The 18,754-nt window shown below is 46.2% G+C and overlaps 1 protein-coding gene across 3 annotated transcripts in view; it reads left to right on the top strand.

Moving 5' to 3' along the window:
- Positions 1 to 18,033, top strand: part of DOCK2 (dedicator of cytokinesis 2) — a 433,847-nt gene extending 415,814 nt beyond the window's left edge. The window contains exons 45-52 of one of the 3 annotated variants that reach the window (XM_050794630.1): positions 2,071 to 2,247; positions 3,697 to 3,780; positions 10,510 to 10,647; positions 12,264 to 12,391; positions 13,510 to 13,681; positions 14,818 to 14,938; positions 16,483 to 16,625; positions 17,451 to 18,033. In XM_050794630.1, the coding sequence (XP_050650587.1) occupies positions 2,071 to 2,247; positions 3,697 to 3,780; positions 10,510 to 10,647; positions 12,264 to 12,391; positions 13,510 to 13,681; positions 14,818 to 14,938; positions 16,483 to 16,625; positions 17,451 to 17,513 (1,026 nt within the window). In that variant the 3' untranslated portion in view covers positions 17,514 to 18,033. Of the gene's footprint in view, positions 1 to 2,070; positions 2,248 to 3,696; positions 3,781 to 10,509; positions 10,648 to 12,263; positions 12,392 to 13,509; positions 13,682 to 14,817; positions 14,939 to 16,482; positions 16,626 to 16,746; positions 17,401 to 17,450 lie in introns of those variants that run through there. The other 2 variants (XM_050794631.1, XM_050794629.1) reach the window with 2 other exon arrangements.
- The last annotated feature ends 721 nt before the right edge of the window (positions 18,034 to 18,754 follow it).

Here is an 18,754-nt window from a genome sequence, read left to right as displayed (position 1 = left end):
TTAAATAGCCAGTTATATGTATGTTTTATGTAAGCCTCAGGGTAACTACAAAGCAAAAGCCTATAATAGATTGTACAAAACATAAAAGACCCACAGCATATCACTACAGAAAGCCATCAAATCACAAAGGAAGAATGTAATAAAGGAAAAAAAGAACAAAGAATCTATAAAACAACCGGAAAATAATGAACAGAATGGCATTAGTAAGTCCTTACCTATCAATAATGACTGAATGTAAATGGATTAAATTCAATAATCGAAAGGCATAGAGTGAACAACAACAACAAAAAAACCTAATGATATTGTATATTAGTCCATTTTCACATTGCTGATGAAGGCACACCTGAGACTAGGCAACTTACAAAAGAAAGACGTCTATTGGACTTACAGTTCTACATGGCTGGGGAGGCCTCACAGCCATGGAGGAAGGCAGGGAGGAGCACGTCCCATGTTTTGTGGATGGCAGCAGGCAAAGAGAGAGCTTGTGCAGGGAAACTCCCTTCTTTTTTAAAACCATGAGATCTCGTGAGACCCATTCACTATCACAAGAACAGCCTGGGAAAGACCCGCCCCCATGATTCAATCATCTCCCACTAGGTCCCTCCTACAACATGCGAGAATTACGGGAGCTACAAGATGAGATTTGGGTGGGGATACAGAGCCAAACTATCTGATATGTTGCCTACAAGAGACTTATCTCACCTTTAAAGACACTCATAGACTGAGAGTGAAGGGATGGAAAAATATATTCCATGCAAATGAAAACTTTTAAAAAGAGTGTAGGGGCAGCTATATTTATTTCAGACAAAATACTTTAAGTGAAAAACTGTAAAAAAAAAAAAAAAAAAAGACACGGTCACTTTATAGTGACAAAGGGGTCAGTTCATCAAGAGGATATAAAAATTGTAAACACATATACACCCAATGTTGGAGCACTGGAATATATAAAGTAGACATTAGGAGATCTGGAGGGAGACATAATGATGGTAGGGTATTTCAATATCCTTTTCAACTTTTCAACATTGGACTGACCATTTAGCCAGAAAAACAATAAGAAAACATTGAACTGAAACTACATTTTAGAGCGCAGTGGACCTAACAGACATATATAGAACAATCTACCCCACAGCAACAGCATACACATTTTTCTGAGGTGCACATGGAACACTCTTCAGTATAGATCATGTGTTAGACCACAAAACAAGTCTTAACAAATTTAAGATTTTTATTTAGTTTGTTTCAGTTTAGTTCATGGGTCAGCAAACTATGGGCCATGGACCAAATTCCACCCGTCACCTATTTCTGCAGTTTTATTGGCACAGCATTCTCATTCATTTACATACTGCCTGTAGGTGCTTTTGCCCTACAATAACAGAGTTGAGTAGTTGCAGCAGACACCATCTGGCCTGCAAATCCTAAAATATTTACTATCTGGCCCTTTTACAGAAAATGTTTGCCGACCTCTACTTTAGGTTTCTACTCCAGATCTCATGCTCTTGCAAACTGCACTTTTTGCCAGTTAGCTTTGGATGGCACTCTGTTTATTCTGCCTTCCAAGAGGTGCTGGAGAGGTGTTCAGCTTCGTTTTCCCAACTAAAGTGAATCTACCTTGGAACAGTGACCCATCTAACAACCAGTCTTAGGACCTACTATGTGCCAGGCTGGGTGCCCACATCGCAAGCTGCTCTAATCTCTCTAGCCAGTAACTCACACATAGTATCTGCCCAACCAATACTGAAAGGGTGGAATTGGCATGTGTTTCACCCAGATAATAAGAAGAGAAGACCTTCTCTGGGGCACACTCAGCATCTGAAGCCTCAGCAAGTACCTGATATTTCCTGCTTCTGCCTCCCCAAAGAAATCCCTTTGTCACTAAGCAGAAAGCCAGCCTGTCTCTCCCCAGAGAGCAGACAGCCTCCAGAGCTCAGTAATTACAAGAGTCTGTTATAGCCCCTTAGGGAGCATTGCCTCATTTGAATTCCCACCCCAAGTGAAATCAATACCAGTAATACCTGTTTTTAAAGAGACTTAACTAAGGCCTTTTCTTCCTGGTGATCTCATTTTCAACAGACCACAATTAGTCCTCTGGAGAATGCCATAGAAACCATGTCCACGGCCAATGAGAAGATCCTGATGATGATAAACCAGTATCAGAGTGATGAGACTCTCCCCATCAACCCACTCTCCATGCTCCTGAATGGGATTGTGGACCCTGCTGTCATGGGAGGCTTCGCCAAGTATGAGAAGGTGAGGATTTCTGTGCTCCAAGTCCACGGGAGCTCAGTGAACAGAGCAGTGGTGGGAGGACCCAGGGGGCAGATGCAGCTACATGTCACTTATCCTACTTTGGCTGTCCTTGTCCCCAAAGGGACCCTCAGCTTGGTTGGCCCTCGTGTTTCTACAGCCTCATGTCTTAGCAAGCTCCTATCTCCCTCCCACCCTCCTTTCCACACCCTGTGCTGGGGCAGGAAGGGGCAGGAAGGGGCAGGGGTCATAAGAGCCCCTTATCTCACTGGGCAGATTCAGGTGGCTCTATTAAGGAAAGGCTCTGGGATGAGTGTGAGCCAGACCATAAAAGTACATGCCAGTTGTATAAACCCACCTCTTCCACAAAGGATGTGAAATGATGTGTACAAATGAAAAGAAATGAAACTCAGAATCTGTGAAAAGACATACAAACTAAAAGATCAACTCCAAGACGGGAGCTATAATCTAGATATCAAGGTCATAAGTTCCCTCCAGAAAGCCCCACACGTTTGAGCCACAGATTTTATTTTTGAGCTTCCCGGTGTTCATGGCAAAAAGGGAGATAGCATCACTTATAGGAGTCACATTATCCACTGGAAGGAAAATACCCATTTCTCAGTAAGGAGACATAGCTTTTCTTGGCATTGAAATAGAATAGAAAGTTCTTACTTGCTTTTCACCTAGCAGACACTGAAGGAAAAATGAACTCCTCATTCTAACAAATCTGTTGATGAATTTCCTATTATCTTTCCTATCTTTCAATTGATGTAAAACTAAGAATACCACACAGTAGTGTAATTCAGGGACAATAATTCCAGTCACCTAATCAATCCTTCCAGCTACCCTCCGATACCCATGCAGTCATCATTGGTAACCCTTTGTGCAACCTTGAGCAGTGATAGGATATGTCTGTTTATACATGTGCACGCACTAAGGACATGAGCCCCAGAAAGGGGCTGCCAGGGTCACTTGCAAAGAGGGATGCCATGAGGTGAGCTGGAACACCCACCCAATGAGATTCCTTACTGAATTATTTTCCACAGAGCAATGTTCTCAAACTTGAAAGGAGCATCAGAATCTCCTACAGTGCTTCCTGACACACAGGTCCTCACCCCACCCCCAGAGTTTCTGATCCAGGCTGTCTAGGCTGGGACTAGAGAATTTGCATCTCTAACAAGTTCCAAAGTACTGCTGCTGCTACTGGCTCAGGAACCTGACTTTGAGAACGACTTCCCCAGAGTTTGCAGCCCATTCCCACTGGGTACTGATCTGAACCTCAAAGCAGATAAAACATTGTCGGTCTCTCCAGACCTCTCACTTGTGTTCCATCCACATGCCTGTGACCTCATCCTTGCCCCTCTCAAATTGAATCTTCTCCCAGTGGCAAAGAGATTGGCTGTGAAATGCTAAATGAACAGGAAACCCTGACCTCCTATCTGTCCTCCCCAGGCCTTCTTCACTGAGGAGTACGTCAGGGACCACCCTGAGGACCAGGACAAGCTGACCCACCTCAAGGACCTGATTGCATGGCAGGTAAAGCAGAGCTGGCAGGGGGAGCATCCTGCCCTTCTTCCTTTCCCCCCACCATGGTTCATTTGCCCCAAGCTAGGCTCTGGCTGAGGCAGCCTAAATTCACATGGCCTCCTGTCCCTTGCTTTTCAGCCCCTCTTCCAACTCTGTATCACACCTGAGCAGGTTCATCCTGGAACAGAGATTTGGGGCACTGCACTCTTGGGTGTTGCATGGTGCAAGGCAGCAATGCTATGCTGGATGGTGCTAAGATTATCTTATTTGATGTTGAATTCAGGGGATGGCTTTTCACAGCGGGATGAAAATGAACACCAGGCCCCCACATTCCAAACCAGCACCTTCCCCCGACACCCAGCACAGGCCAATCTGATAATAGAAGACTTGAGCCCCTACTCCCACTTCTCCTTTTAGAGCCGACCCAGTTTGTTGCAATAATGCTCAGATGGATATCAGATTTTGAAAATAAGTGAGGCCTTTGTGTGGTTGGTTGTGAGTCAAAGGGTCTACATCCTGCACAAGCTGCTGCTCAGCCCATGAGCTTAGAAGGCACCACCCTACTGTCTCGGGCTGGCCACTTACCTGCCTCTCCTTCCATTCTCTGCTTGCATCCCTCTTCTTCCTGTGGACTCTGTCTTTCCTCCTTTCTCTCCTTCTCTCCGTGCACCTGTCTCTGTCTTTCCCTCTCTCTCTTAGAAGCCTGCACTTCTATTCCTTGCCTCTCTGTCTTTTGCCCCCCACCCCTGCACATCTTACTCCTGTCTTGGCTTCTCTTCCTCTTCTCTCTTGTTCTCCCTCTGCCTGCAGAAGCAACAGTCGGCTAGATCCCTCTCATAGAGGCTTACCCAAGGCTAGGCTTCCCCTCCAGGCCCACAGCAGCCCCCTCCTCAGACATTTGCCCACTCTGAGCTCTCAGAAAACCACCCAGCAGAACACAGGGGTGGGCTCCAGAGGGCAGGAGCTGGCAGGAGGTGAGCAGTGGGTGCAGGGGCAGGTGGAGCAGCTTGCAGCTGCCTGCCCTCCCTCGCTTTCTTCTTGCCAGTCACTGTGCGAAGAAAAGCAAGCTTTTGTGGTTGGGAGTTTTTGTTACTCTAGGGAAATCAGGGAATGAGAAGCATTGGGTGCAGCCTCTTTTCTTAAAATAAGAATTCCTAATTCAGGTCCTTCCCTGCCTCTGCCAATTTATGCAAAGTGGGGCTTTAAAAATGAAACACCAAGCACTGCACAGACGCGCTTTTCCCGAATGCATGTTGTGTGTCTGTCTGGAATTTTCTCTTTCTTTTTACCTTGTGCCACCTGTGAAGCCCAAATATCCCCAAGGTCCCCAGCCTTCTGCGGTCATCATGCCCTTTATTATTCAAATAATGATGTTCTCCCTTAGCACCCCCAACTTGGGAAGCAGGAAGGCCAGGCTTTGATTCGTTCCCATCCTCAGATATTGCTGGGAAGCCTCAGGGAAGGCTAACATGTCACACAGATTTGCTTAGCTGTTGGATGTCACTCTGAATCCATACCATTGCCCTGGTCCTCTCCACTGGGGACCTCTTCTCATCTGGAAACAGCTTCTCCATGCTGTGTTTGCTGTACCCAAATGAACTTCAGCTTCACAGCACAGCAAATATCAAGCTGTACCTTCTAAGAAAATTCTACTACTGTCTTGGAGCTTACTAGAGGGACATTACCAACAAAGCCGGAAGACTTTGAACGCATGTACTCTGTTAAATGTGACAGCTTCTGAGAGCCATTAGCTAGACGCCTTCAGACACCGCCCCCTAGTGGCTGCCTTCTCCTTAGCACCACCCGCTGATCCTGGGACCACCTATACAGAGGCCCACCTAACCCCCAAACGAGGTTGACCTGAGCCATATCCCTCCCACCCAGAACCCAGGCACCCTAACTTTGACCCCAGGCACCCTAACTATGGACACCTGCATGCAAAAGATGCAGCCCTGCTCATAGCAAAGGCAGTCTTTTAACATTATCACACGCAGCAGATTAGCTCTTCCCTACCTGTGTCATTCCATTTGTTCTTGCAACTTACATTTATTGAGCCTCTGTTGTGTCCTAGGCATAGTCCTAGGCAACAGAGATAGTGATGGACGAAATTGGGCCTGCTCCCTGCTCACTTGGAGCTTAATTCTAAATTGGATCTTGGTTTTGCGAAGCCAAATACACTTTGAATTTACTTAAAACACAAGAAGGTTAGATTGCAAGGGGAGTGAATGTATTTGTACCTCTAGCAACCGAACAAATGCTGAAACCTTCAAAGTACATTTGGTGTTCAATGTTTTGCAGATTTCAGGATCGATAGCTTGTTAATTTCTTTTCTTTGTGAAGACTTTCTATTTTTTGGAATAAAAAGATGTCTATAGTATGCTCTTTTAAAGCTTTCGTTGTGAAATATTATGTACAGAAAAGTGCACATAAAAATATATAACCCACTTATTTATCAAAAACGTACATCCATTTGACCACCACCCAGAGGAAATAGAATTCTGCTAGCTCCCCTAACCCTATTCTTATGCCTCCTTCCCTAAGAGTGAGAACTGTTCTGCTTTTATAGTAATCATTTCCTTGCTTTAAAAAAAGTACTTTACCACCCAAACACTCATTCTTAAACACTGTAGTTTTGATTTGCTTAATTTTGACCTACATGTAAACAGAATCACATAATATACAGTCTTTCGTATCTAACTTATTTTGCCCAATGTTATGTTTGTGAAAGTCATTCATTTTGTTGTACATAGTTATGATTCACATTCATTTTCATTGCTATGTAGTGGTCCATACAGCTGGCTTATGTAACTATACCAAAATGTATTTCTTTATTTTTCTACTAATAGAGAATTGGGTTTATTTCAGTTTGGGGCTATTACAAGTAATGCTATTCTGAACTTCCTTGTGTGTGTCTTTTTGGTACACATATGCAAAATTTTTGTTGGGTATATACCTATGCATTGACTTGTTTTGTCATAGCATATAAGGATATTCAGCTTTAGTAGGTAATGCCAATCTTCTATCACTATAGGTTAGGTTATTTTACCTGTTCCTGAACCTCTTATAAATTGTATTATACAGTACAGTATATACTACTGTATCTGTAGCTTCTTTTGCTCAACATAATGCCTTTGAGATTCTTCTGGGTTGTTGCACATACTAGAGGTTTGACTTTTTTTGTTTCTAAGTGTCATCTATTGTATGTGTATCTAAATTACCAATAATATGTCAATTTATTTATCCTGTTGGACATTTGGTTTTTTTCGGGTGTTTGATTATGAATAAAGTTGCTATGAACATTCATGTTTATGCCTTTTGGTGGACCTAAGCACTCAATTCCTTCAGTATACGTGTAGTAGTGGAATTGCTGGGCCATGCACATTTAACCTTACTGGACACAAGAAGCAGTTTTTCAAAGTGGCTAAATCAATTTTCACTCCCACACAACTTCTAAGTCAGTTGATTCACATTCTCCCTGACACTTGATACTGGGAGTCTTTTTTAATTCTAGTCCTTCTGGTGGATGTGTAATGATATCTCAGTTTAGTTTTAATTTGCATTTCCTTCATGAGCAATGATGTTGAGCACCTTTTCATATGCTTACTGCTAATTGGATTGCCCTTTTGTGAAATACTTTTTCAAATCTTTTACTTATGTTGTTAATTGAGTTGTCTTTTTATTATTGATTTATAGGAGTTTACATATATTCTAGATATGCGTCTTCTGTCAAATGTATGTATTGCAAATATCTTCTCTTAGTCTGGCTTGTCTGTTTGCTTTCTTAATGATGTATTTTGATGAACAGCAGTTGTAATTTTGGTCAGGTTTAATTTATCATATTTTTTAATGATTAGTGCTTTTGTGTCCACTTTAAGAAACCACAACTACCCCAAGATCATGAAGATATTCTTCTATGTTTCATTATGAGTTTTTATTGTTTAATCTTATACATTTAGGTGTATGATCCATTTTGACTGATGTAAAGTAAGAGGCAGATTATTTTCTTACACAGATTTCCAATTTCTTCAGCACCATGTATTGAAAAGACTATTTTCCCCCACTTTTGACCCCCAAAATTGACCATATATGTATTTGTCTATTCTGGACTTTCTATTCTGATCCATTGGTCTATGTCCATGCTTATACCAGTACCACACCATCTTGAGTCTTGAAATCTAATAGTAAGTGCACCCCAATTGTTGCTTTTCATCAAGTGTGTCTTGCCTCTTCTAAGTCCTTTGTATCTCTCTATAAATTTTAAAATAACCTTGCCAATGTTTACGTACTTCTCTAAAACACATTGATATTTGGATTAAGTGTACGTTAAACATTAGATTAAATTGGAGAGAATGGCTATCTTCTCATCCATGAACATGGAATATCTCTCCATTTATATAGTTCTTTAATTTTTCTCAGCAAAATTTTGTGGTTTTCACATATTTTTTCTTTCATATATCTTATTAGATCTGCTCTTATGTATTTGATATTTTAAATTCTATTGTAAATGGTATTGTTTTTAAATGCTATTTTCTGTTTGTTAACTTTTCATAATACACTCGTCTTATGATCTTTTATAACGTTTGTACTTCTTATGTTTTTCAATTCTAATATTGGTTATTGGTACCTTGTATTTTCTTGATTAGTCTTCTTAGGAATTTATTAATGTTATATATTTTCAAAGAAACAAATTTTGGCTCTGTTGATCCTCTCTATTGTAAATTTGTTTTCTATTTTTATTCATGTCTACTCTTACCTTTATTATTTTCATTCATTTTCTCCCTTTGAATTTAGTTCACTGTTCTTTTACTAATATCTTGAGATGGATGCTTAGCTAATTTATTTTCTGTCTTTTCTAATATGTAAAACTAAAGCCATAAATGTATCTCCATTTACAACTTTATCTCACTACTTTTTATATGTAGTTTTTCCATTAGCATTCATTTTTATATAAAATCTTTGTCTTTTTCATGAATGGAGGATCTTTTCTGTTCCTATATATTAGTTAAATTTTTTAGAAAAACATGTTTTCGTAGGCTCTCTTTATTCTATTTCTTCCAAATTCATTCTGTTTTTTCTTCCTTTATTCTTTCCTTATTTTCTTCCTTATTTGTTTCTTCCCTGTCTGTCGGTCTGGTCTCTGTCTTTCATATTGGAGACCTTCCTCCAATGTCTAGTGATGCTTGGCATTCTCTTCCTAGTTAAGAGTGAGGCTAAAGAAAATCTGTGTACACGAGAGAGGGCCTTGGCAACTGGGTAGCATTGCTGTATGCTAATGGAATGACCCACAGATGCCTCTCTCTACATGGGACCATTCATATTCTCCAGAGTCAGACCCTTCAAGCTGTTCTATAGAAAGATAGTCCCAGCTGCTACACTGCTGGCCATTTGGGAATTGGGAAGTGGAGGTCTCACGATCCAAATGCAGACTTTCTCTTCAACTCCTTATTTGCAGTCTGGCTCCTCATTCTGCCTTCTGTTGTGCCTGATGCCCCTAAGCCCAGAGCTCCTTGTTCTAATTGTTCTAGATGATAAGCTCCTCCTTCTTGAGAAAATGGGAAAATAGAACACTTGGCTGCAGGGTGAGGCAGTCAGAAAATCTAACTGCTCCTGATAAAGAACTTCAACACATTCCTCTGTGTTTGGCCCCTCAGCTCACCCACCTTCTCTGTGGTGCTTGGTGCCTCCAATCCCTGAGGCCCTCCTGGCTTCATGGAGGCAGATTGGCTTCTTCTTATCACCACTTCCCTCCTCTGCTCTGGAAGGCCAGTTATGTCCTCCCACTTCCTGGCACCTGCACACATTGTGGGGCAGGTTTATGAATGTCTTCAAGTTTCACTGAAGATTTCAGTTTCTCCTTCACCTTGTCATTTCTGGGTGACCTCCAATAAAAGTAAGCAGAAATATCTTTATGTCACCATCATGAAAGCAATTTTTTCCCAAATAATTCATAGTCTACCCCTTTGCCTCCCCTGGTAATGTTTCCCTGAGACCACACAACTAAAGTTCTCAGCTTCTCTTTCTAACAGTGCCCATCGTGGCTCTGCTACTCTCCCTTAACATAGCTGCCACTTAGACAGTGTCCACTGACCTCCTATGGGGACAAATAAGACTCCAACTCCCTCACATCAATCCTCTCCTCTTCCCTCATCTTCCTAAGGCTTTTACATCACTTTTCAAAGCTCCCAACTGGTGGGTTCACTTTATGATATTAGCACATTTATATCCTTCTTCAGCACCTGTATAAAGTACAATTGGCTCCATGTGGTAAGATGAGGCTATGCCCCCTCCTCTGTTGTCTCTCAGCTTTTGCCTTCCTCTATCTCCCGGCTTCTGACATTCATCCTTTCACTTTAGTATTGCCAAGAACATCTTATGCGAGATTTTAAATCAATGCAACAGAGATTCCCCTGCTCTGATCCCCACACTTGGCCCCCAGGTAGATTCTTTAAGGGGGCCATTTTCCCAAGCATGTGGCCTCTCATGGGGAACGGGAGAGTCCAACCCTCCTATGAGGCAAGGGAAGCTGAGGATCTTTCTCCCCTTTCCAGAGCAAACCACTTGTTTGCAACTTTCCCCATTTCCCATGGCTGGGGACCCTGTGTGCAGGTTTCTGAGGACCCTGAAGCCCTTGACGAATTCTTCGCAGGCAGACTTGACTGCAGCTGCCGTGATGGGCTGGGTGCCAGGCTGAGGCCCACCAGCCAGCCTCTGGCTCATTCTTTACCACTTTCTCTCCAGATCCCCTTCTTGGGAGCTGGGATTAAGATCCATGAGAAAAGGGTGTCGGATAACCTGCGACCTTTCCATGACCGGATGGAGGAATGTTTCAAGAACCTGAAAATGAAGGTGGAGAAGGAGTACGGTGTCCGAGAGATGGTATGGGTGGTTCCTATGGCTTGGAGGGGTGGGATTGGGCAGGGTGGGGCAGGGCAGGATGCTGGAGGCTGAAGTTGGAAGGGACTCAGCAAAGGAAGCTGCTTCCAAAGAAGATGGTGATGGCCAGCATTGCTGGATCCCATCCAGGGGAACCCTGCTGGAAACTTGGTCCAGCAAAAATAACCCCCAGACAAACTCCAGTTACAACTGGATTGTGCAGATACCAACTACTCAAGGGACTGTGTAATAATAATGAAAGCTACATTGATGCAGCATCTACTATATGCCTGGCCTGATTCAAGCACTTGACATCTACTAGGTCATTTAATCATCACCACAAGCCTGAGAGGCAGGAATGATTTTTAACCACTTGTATTTCTTCTGAGGTTCAGAAGGTCAGGTAACTTGCCAGAGGCTATGTGGCAAATGAGTGTGCGGCAGAATTTGCATCTGGCTGTGTTAGTTCAAGGCCAGTAGTTTTGGCCACTGAGCTCCTTGGCCTGAAGAGGCCATGAGCCTGGTGCTTACAGGGTGCTTCTTCATCCTCTTCCTTATTAACTGGTGTTATAAAATGTCAAGGCCATGCAATTCCTTTAAAACCATCTGGTCCAGCCTTCCCATTTTACAGATGGTAAACCTGAGACCCGGAGAAGAACAGTGAGTTACTGAAAGAGCCTAGAGGCACACTCAGGTCTCTGATTCAAAGATGTTTTTCCGTGAGACAGGTTGTCACTTTCAATACTCCCTACATGAAGTCCCTGCAATGCAATTCTGATGCTGACTCCCTGGAGTTAGATCACATTTCACAGGTTAGAAGCACAGTCTTAGATGTTTCCCACTTCAAACACCAACTATAAGCTTCAGGGACCCAGGCCACCCACACTTCTGCCTAACTGGTTACAAATTGGGGGATTCCCACTACCCCATCGGGTTTCATAATTCACTAGAATAATTTACAGAACTCAGGAAAGCATGATACTTACAACTTCAGTTTATGATATAAATCAAGACCAGCCAGATAAAGAGACACAGAGTGAGGTCCAGGAGGGTCCCAAACATGAAGTTTCCATGTATTCCAGATGCGTCCCCCTTCTGGCACACTGATGTATGATTACCAGCCAGAGAAGTTCACTAGAGCCTAATGTCCAGAGTTTTTATTGGAGTTTCATTATGCAGTCATGATAGATTAAACCATTGGCCACGTGATGGAAATCAGTCTCTGGGCCTGTCCACTCCCTGGAGGTTGAGCTGGTACTACATGGCTCAAAGCCCCAGCCCTATAATCATAGAGCTGGTCTTTCTGGCCATCGGGAGCCATCTTATTAGCATAAAATCAAGTATGGTCAAGAGGGCCACCATGAATAATAACAAAGATACTCCTATCACATAGGAAATGCCAAAGATTTAGATATTTTCCTCCAGGAACCGGGAGTAAAGGTCAGCCACATTCTTTATTCTACAAGAACCCCTAGCCTCAGCCAGCCAGGAACTTTTGTGTTGATGCTCCACTCAGCCCCACAACTCTGCCCTGCCCAGGTGGAGGGAGAAGGTGACAGGAAGGTGGGGGCCACCTTCCTCAGGCTACAGCTGCTAACCACCCTGTTCTCCCACCACAGCCTGACTTTGACGACAGGAGAGTGGGCCGCCCCAGGTCTATGCTGCGCTCGTACAGACAGATGTCCATCATCTCTCTGACTTCCATGAATTCTGACTGCAGTACCCCCAGCAAGCCCACCTCAGAGAGGTCAGTCCCTGCACCCCAGGGAGCCCCCCGCACCCCTGCCTCCCTGGCTCAATCCCTTCTCCTTCTCTCTCTTCACCAGCAATATCCCTTCTACCTTCCCCTTCCTCCTTTCAGTTTAAAAGCCTTTTCCCATCTGGAGCCTCACAACTACCCTAGGAGGCTCATGGTTAGTATCATTTGTAGGGGATTATCGGAGGCTCAGAGAGGCAAGGCAGCTTTCCTGAGGCCCAGCAGGACTCACCTGCAGCCCCCAGACTTCTAGTCCAGTGATCTCTGTCAGCCAGCCAGAGCTCCTCACCAAGCCTGCATCTTTCTAGAATATTGTCACCTCTCACCGGAATCTGTTCCCTTTCAAGGAAGCTCCTCCCAATCACAATGGGATGTCCCCATTGCAGAGCTCCTCCTCCTGCACCACCTACCCTCCCCTCTGTCGGGGGTCTTCCCTCCTTTGCCCCCTTCCACCTTCCTGGAGCACTCTGGCCATCATTGCTGGACCCTCCAGAAACTTCCCAGCGGGCCTCAGAGGCTACTCTTGCCCAGAGGGAAAAGGATGGAAACGTCTTCTGTGTTTCACAATTCTAGGGGCCACCATTCACCCTGCCCAACTCATCTGTTCTAATCATAGACACTATGAGCTACCCAGCACTTACCATATGCCAAGAATGTGCCAGGGGTTCCTCCGACCTCATCTCATGGCCACTCTGCAAGGTCTCTGCAAAGACCCCCGTCTACTGAAAAGGAAATGATGGTTGGAAGAGGTTGAGTGATTTACCCAAAGTTATTTATTCAGCTAAGAACTGGCCAGGCCTGGATTTGAATCCGCATTCATGCTTTCAACCAGTCTTCTCTCCTCACCACCAGTTTCTTTGCTATGGCTCACTTCTTTCAATTTCATTTTACCATGAATAAAATAAAGTGAACTTTACTCGTTACATTTAAGTGTTTGTGGGTTGAGCAAGTTGCTCCCCAAATCCTCTGCCAGATTTGCTGATCTACTCTAGATCCTGTAGTGACAGCTCAGGTAGCCCAAAGGTCCCCTTCAGCTTCCTGGGTCCTTGCAAGGCAGTTCCACTGAAGCTCTAACTGCCGTTTCTATTGCTGCCCCTCTGGCCTTTCAGCTTTGACCTGGAATTAGCACCACCCAAGACTCCGAGAGTGGAGCAGGAGGAGCCGATCTCCCCGGGGAGCACCCTGCCTGAGGTCAAGCTGCGGAGGTCCAAGAAGAGGATGAAGAGAAGCAGCGTAGTGTTTGCGGACGAGAAAGCGGCTGCCGAGTCGGACCTGAAGCGGGTGAGCGGCTGAGGCAGGTTGCCTCTCCAGTGCTGTCAGCAAATCTGCACTACATGCTGGGCACAAAACCCAGGGCTTCCAGATACGGGATCCCCGAGGCCCGCTTCTGCGGTGCTGTGGGTATTGCAGAGGCAGCACCCTAGGAGCTGAGAGGTGAAGTGCTTACTGCCCAGGCAGCTGGGGTGGCTGGGACATGACGGAGCTGGGAGTCAAACCCTGACCTTTGCACTTCAGAGCCTGTGTGTATCCTTTCCACCATCACACAGGGCTTTTCCAGGCGGGGGAGAAGCCACCTGTTCTCCCACCAAAGGGGAGAGCAGCCCACTTGGTATTGGGCTAGGTGTTTCTATAGCCCCCAGCCCCAGGCCTGTTCTAACCACTGACATCTCAGACCCCTGCAAGCCCCTCCTGTGAGCCAGGAGTCCAGGTGGGGATGCAGAGATGAAATCTCACTGTCCTGGCTTTGAGAGTTTTGGTCTTGTAAACTAATAACTTTTTAAAAATGAGACTTGGTGTCAGACAGCCTTCTTAGTTTCCCGCTGGAAAAGAGGTTTGTCAAAAGCATTCTGGGAGCCTGGGAGGGGGAGACGGATTAACTGCCCTGGCAAGGGAGGGGTGCCAGATGAAAGAGCAAGGGGCCAACCAAGATACCTTGGTGAAGAAAGGGCCCTCCAGAAACTTCCCAGTGGGCCTCACAGGCTACTGTTGCCTGGATGGATAAGAATGGAAATGTCCTCTGTGTGTCTCAATTCTAGGGGACACCATTCACATGATAGTCTAAATGAATGCCACGCCCTCCACCCCGTAGTTGTGTAGTGTGCAACTTGTGAAACCATACATGGCAGACTGGCATGGAATGGTATAAAATAGAATAAATGAACTAGGAGCCAGCTTCATAGAAACCATGCCACACCCTCATCCCTGATCTTTCAGGGCCCAGATCTGCCTCATGCTAAGCCTCTGTCTCTCTCTTTTTTTTGTGTGTGTGTGTGTGTGTATTTGTGTGTGTGTGTGTATTTGTGTGTGTGTGTATGTGTATTTGTGTGTGTGTATTTGTGTGTGTGTGTATTTGTGTGTGTGTGTATTTGTGTGTGTGTGTGTGTGTATTTGTGTGTGTGTGTGGTGTATTCCTCCAGCTTTCCAGGAAGCACGAGTTCATGAGTGACACCAACCTCTCGGAGCATGCGGCCATCCCCCTCAAGGCATCTGTCCTCTCTCAAATGAGCTTTGCCAGCCAGTCCATGCCTACCATCCCAGGTATGCCCCCTGCTGCCACCAGCATGAGGGACTAGAGATAGTGCAGACCACCAGCCTTGTGGGTGGAGGGTGGATGGGAACTGTGTCTACACAACAAAGTGGGCCAGGCATCCTGGAGTTAAAGGCTGTGCTCACAGCCCCCCACCCTCTAATCTCTCCCCACACCCACCACTTCCCAACGGTGACACCATCCCAGCAAGCTCCAGCAGGGACAAGGGAGAGGCCTGCTGTCTCTTGGGCCCTCAGAATTCACTGGGTATCCATTTGTCACACTAGTGGCCCCTTGTTCTCAGTTAGCCAGGCCTCCCCAGGGGCCAGAAGTTTGCCCTTGGTATGTCCCTAAGACCTGTGGCTTCTTTATGGACCCGGAAGACTCTTTCTGGCTTTACAAAAATGGCCACCACATCTTAGAGCTGCGGAGTGTTGGGTGCATAGATGCTCCCTATCTGCCATCCTCGTCACGCACTGTCCAGTGAGGAGGTTAGAACACAGCCGATGGTCCTAACTCACAGAAGAGAATCTGAGGCCCTAACAGGGGACATGACAGGGGACATGGCATGCCTGAGAGCACTCCATCTGGCATGCAGAAGTCCTTGGCATCTGCTGCTATGTGCCTGGCTCTGTGTGGTAAGGGCCAGGTCAGACAGCGCCAGTGCTGCCCTGTGGAACTCAGCAGGCCGATCATGGTGAAGACGCTTGCTGGTTCCCGAATGTTTGGGGTGCCAGGCCCTGCGCCAACTGCTACTCCTTCATTATTTCATTTACATCACTGCACGTACCCGGGAAGTAGTTCATGTCATCCACCCCATTGTATGGATGAGGAAACTGGGGCACCGAGAATATCAGTCTCTTGCCTATCACCAGCCAGCAAATGGTAGAGGCTGAGTTCAGACCCAGGCCCTCTTCCCTGGAACCAGGCACTGGCACCTGCCCACTGCCCTGCCACCCCACGCCTGCAACATTTGGCTCAAGCCATTTCACTGGTATCTTCTCGGCAGGTCTCACGACACCCAGGTGGTCTGGGCTCTTTCTCCCATTTGGCCAGTGTCGAAAGCAGCAGTCAGAGAGTAACTAATTTTTCATGTCTCTGTGACTCCAGGCTGGGGCTGTAACCACTAGGCCATCTGGCCCCTCCACCAGGTGACACGTGGGTCTGAGACTCTCTTCCCAGTGTCTCCTGCAATGGGGAGAGAAATCCAGGGTGTTGGTGTTGGGAGCTGGAGGAAGAGTAAGCTCACACTGTCCCCTGCCTTGGAGCAGAGGCTCTGTGTTTCCCGGGGATATCAGGGCTTTGGGGCAAGGTTTTGACCAGGAGCCAGGAGGCTGAACCCTTGTCTGTAGGGTGGGCAAGCTTCACTGCAAGAGGACAGCTTCAGCGCCCCCTGGCGTGGCAGGAAATAGGCTTCCTGCCTCCTGCTTGGCACATACAATGTGTAATCCCTGGATGCTGGCTCTGTCTCCCAGCCCTCCCCCTGTCTACCTCCCCCAAGGCACTGCCCCTCCTCCACCCACCCACTCATGCCCCAGCTCTACTCTCCTTCCAGCCCTGACACTCTCAGTGGCAGGCATCCCTGGGTTGGACGAGACCAACACATCCCCCCGCCTCAGCCAGACCTTCCTCCAACTCTCAGATGGTGACAAGAAGACACTCACACGGAAGAAGGTCAATCAGTTCTTCAAGACGATGGTGAGGACACTGAGGGTGGAAGGAAAGGAAGACGTTGGGAGGAAAAAGGGAAGACAGCAATGCAGAGAAAAGAAAATGGGGGGTCGTGTGTGCATGTGTGTGCATACGTTGTCATTCCTAGGGAGGCCTAGTCAGGAGGCCTGAGTTCTGGGACACTGTGCAGCAATGCCCAGAGGACGGTTCTCCTCTGGGGCCCCAGGCAGCTCCTCTGACCAGGATTGACCCCAGCTAGGCATGTGCAGGGCCCCGGGACCTCAGAAGCAGTAAGTGGCCTGCCCTCACCTAAACTGCCCCTTAGTGCCGCAGCACTTTCCTATTCAACCTATATCACAAAATCCTACAAATTGAACGTTAGTTTCCAAGCACTGATTCTGTAAGTCCCATCTCCTATCGTTACTTGTTCGCCTTTCCTCAAGATCAAGAAGGTCCCATAACACATCTGATCCTCAAGGTAATATGAAATCGGGACTCTGCTACTACAAATATCTCAAGTGTACCGTGAGCACACAATGAGTCAGGCACTGTGCTAAGCACTTCCCAAGCATGGTGCCATTTGAGCTCCCACTCTTAGGATTTTATATGGGAGGCTCACAGGGTTTGGTAAGTGATGTGCCCAGGTCCACATGGCTAGTGAGCCTGGGCTCACTCTACTGTCTACCACTGCCTTTCTGGCCAAAGCCAAGGTCATAGCAGCTCACATTCACTGGTTTTTGGGCAGGGGTCAGTGTTGGGGCCCTTGTGATTAGGACTGGGAAGCTCCATTTTGGTGCTTAATCTGATCATCCCATCTTGGTTTTGTGCTTGTTTATTCTCTTCTCTCAAAAGCTGGCCAGCAAATCGGCTGAAGAAGGCAAACAGATTCCAGACCCGCTGTCCACGGACCTGTGAGCTGCTGCTGACTAGGGCTGCATGGGAGAGCCAGGGAGGGGAGTTTCTGGAAGAGGAGAGCCATGGGTGGAACACCAAAGCCTCACAGAGTGGGAGACTCTCCCCATCAGTTGTCCTCACTTAGAGGAGACAGAGGAGCCAGTCAGGTCCCAGAGCTTGAGTGCTAACAAGCCCAGCATCCCCTGGGGCTGTGATCATGGTGGATGAGGAAGCCTCAATGTAGATTCCTGAATGCAAGGAACCAGCAAGAATGCCTTCTCCCGGTGTGCTCTCCCCAACATCCTAGGCACAGCTTTCATAACCCAGTTTCTTAGGGGTAAGAAACTGTTTTTGTTTCATTTATGAAGTCCCAGAACTTAACAGAAAAGAAAGCCTTTTAAATATTCTTTTAAATTTTATTTTAGATTAACAGTTTTGTATTTTACATTTTTTAATACAACCAACCAGTTTCTTTTCTAGCCAATCATCTCTGAAGAGTTGCTGTTTCTTACTGACAATAAAAAATGTTCTCTTGGTTCGAGTAAGCCTTGTTGCCTGATTCTGTTGGCTGACTCTCCTGGGCCCACGACTGGGCAGGAAGCTCCCTGGAAGGAAGGCCCAGGGACTGCAGTGATGTGAAGGAGCCTGGTGATGCCCTTGCCCAATGCCAAGTTTCCCCACCTCATCTGTGAGAAGATTCTTCAAGAATCTTCATGACTCTGGTTCCTTAGGTGCCCAACCCTGGGCTACCAGCATGTTAAAAAAGTTGGCCTGGTCTTCCTCATGGATCTGAATAGTGGAGTGTCGTACCTCCTTTCTCCACCTTTAGAAAGAGATAGCAAGACCACCCAAGCCTGGTCACTCTAGTAAAGACCAAACCTAATGCCAAAGAGTTAGGAAAAGAGGGGTCTGAGGTCCAGCAGACTCATAGTTGAGCTCTTGGATCTTGTCACTGGCTCCAAAGTGGTGGTTTTTCTTGGAGGAATTCTCAGGTTTTTCAGATGAGGCCCAAAGGAGGTGAGTAGCTTTGTCAGGCAGCAGCAAGAGAGGATGGGAGCAAAGTCCCACCTCTGGATCCGACAGCGAGCAGGGAGCTGTGCAGGGGAGGGTTCCAGAAGGAGGCTGAGGACCCATTTGAGAAGGAAATTAATACCGGGTAAGTGCATGACAGCGCAAATTTCAGAAGTAGAGCCATCTGGAAACCTTGGAGTGGATGCTTATTTACAGGCTGAGTCCCTGGGGTAGAGTAAGAGAGGAGAAAG

The sequence above is a fragment of the Macaca thibetana genome, chromosome 6, assembly GCF_024542745.1.
Source record: "Macaca thibetana thibetana isolate TM-01 chromosome 6, ASM2454274v1, whole genome shotgun sequence".
Lineage (NCBI taxonomy): Eukaryota > Metazoa > Chordata > Mammalia > Primates > Cercopithecidae > Macaca > Macaca thibetana.
This window is presented reverse-complemented; position numbering and strand designations above follow the sequence as displayed.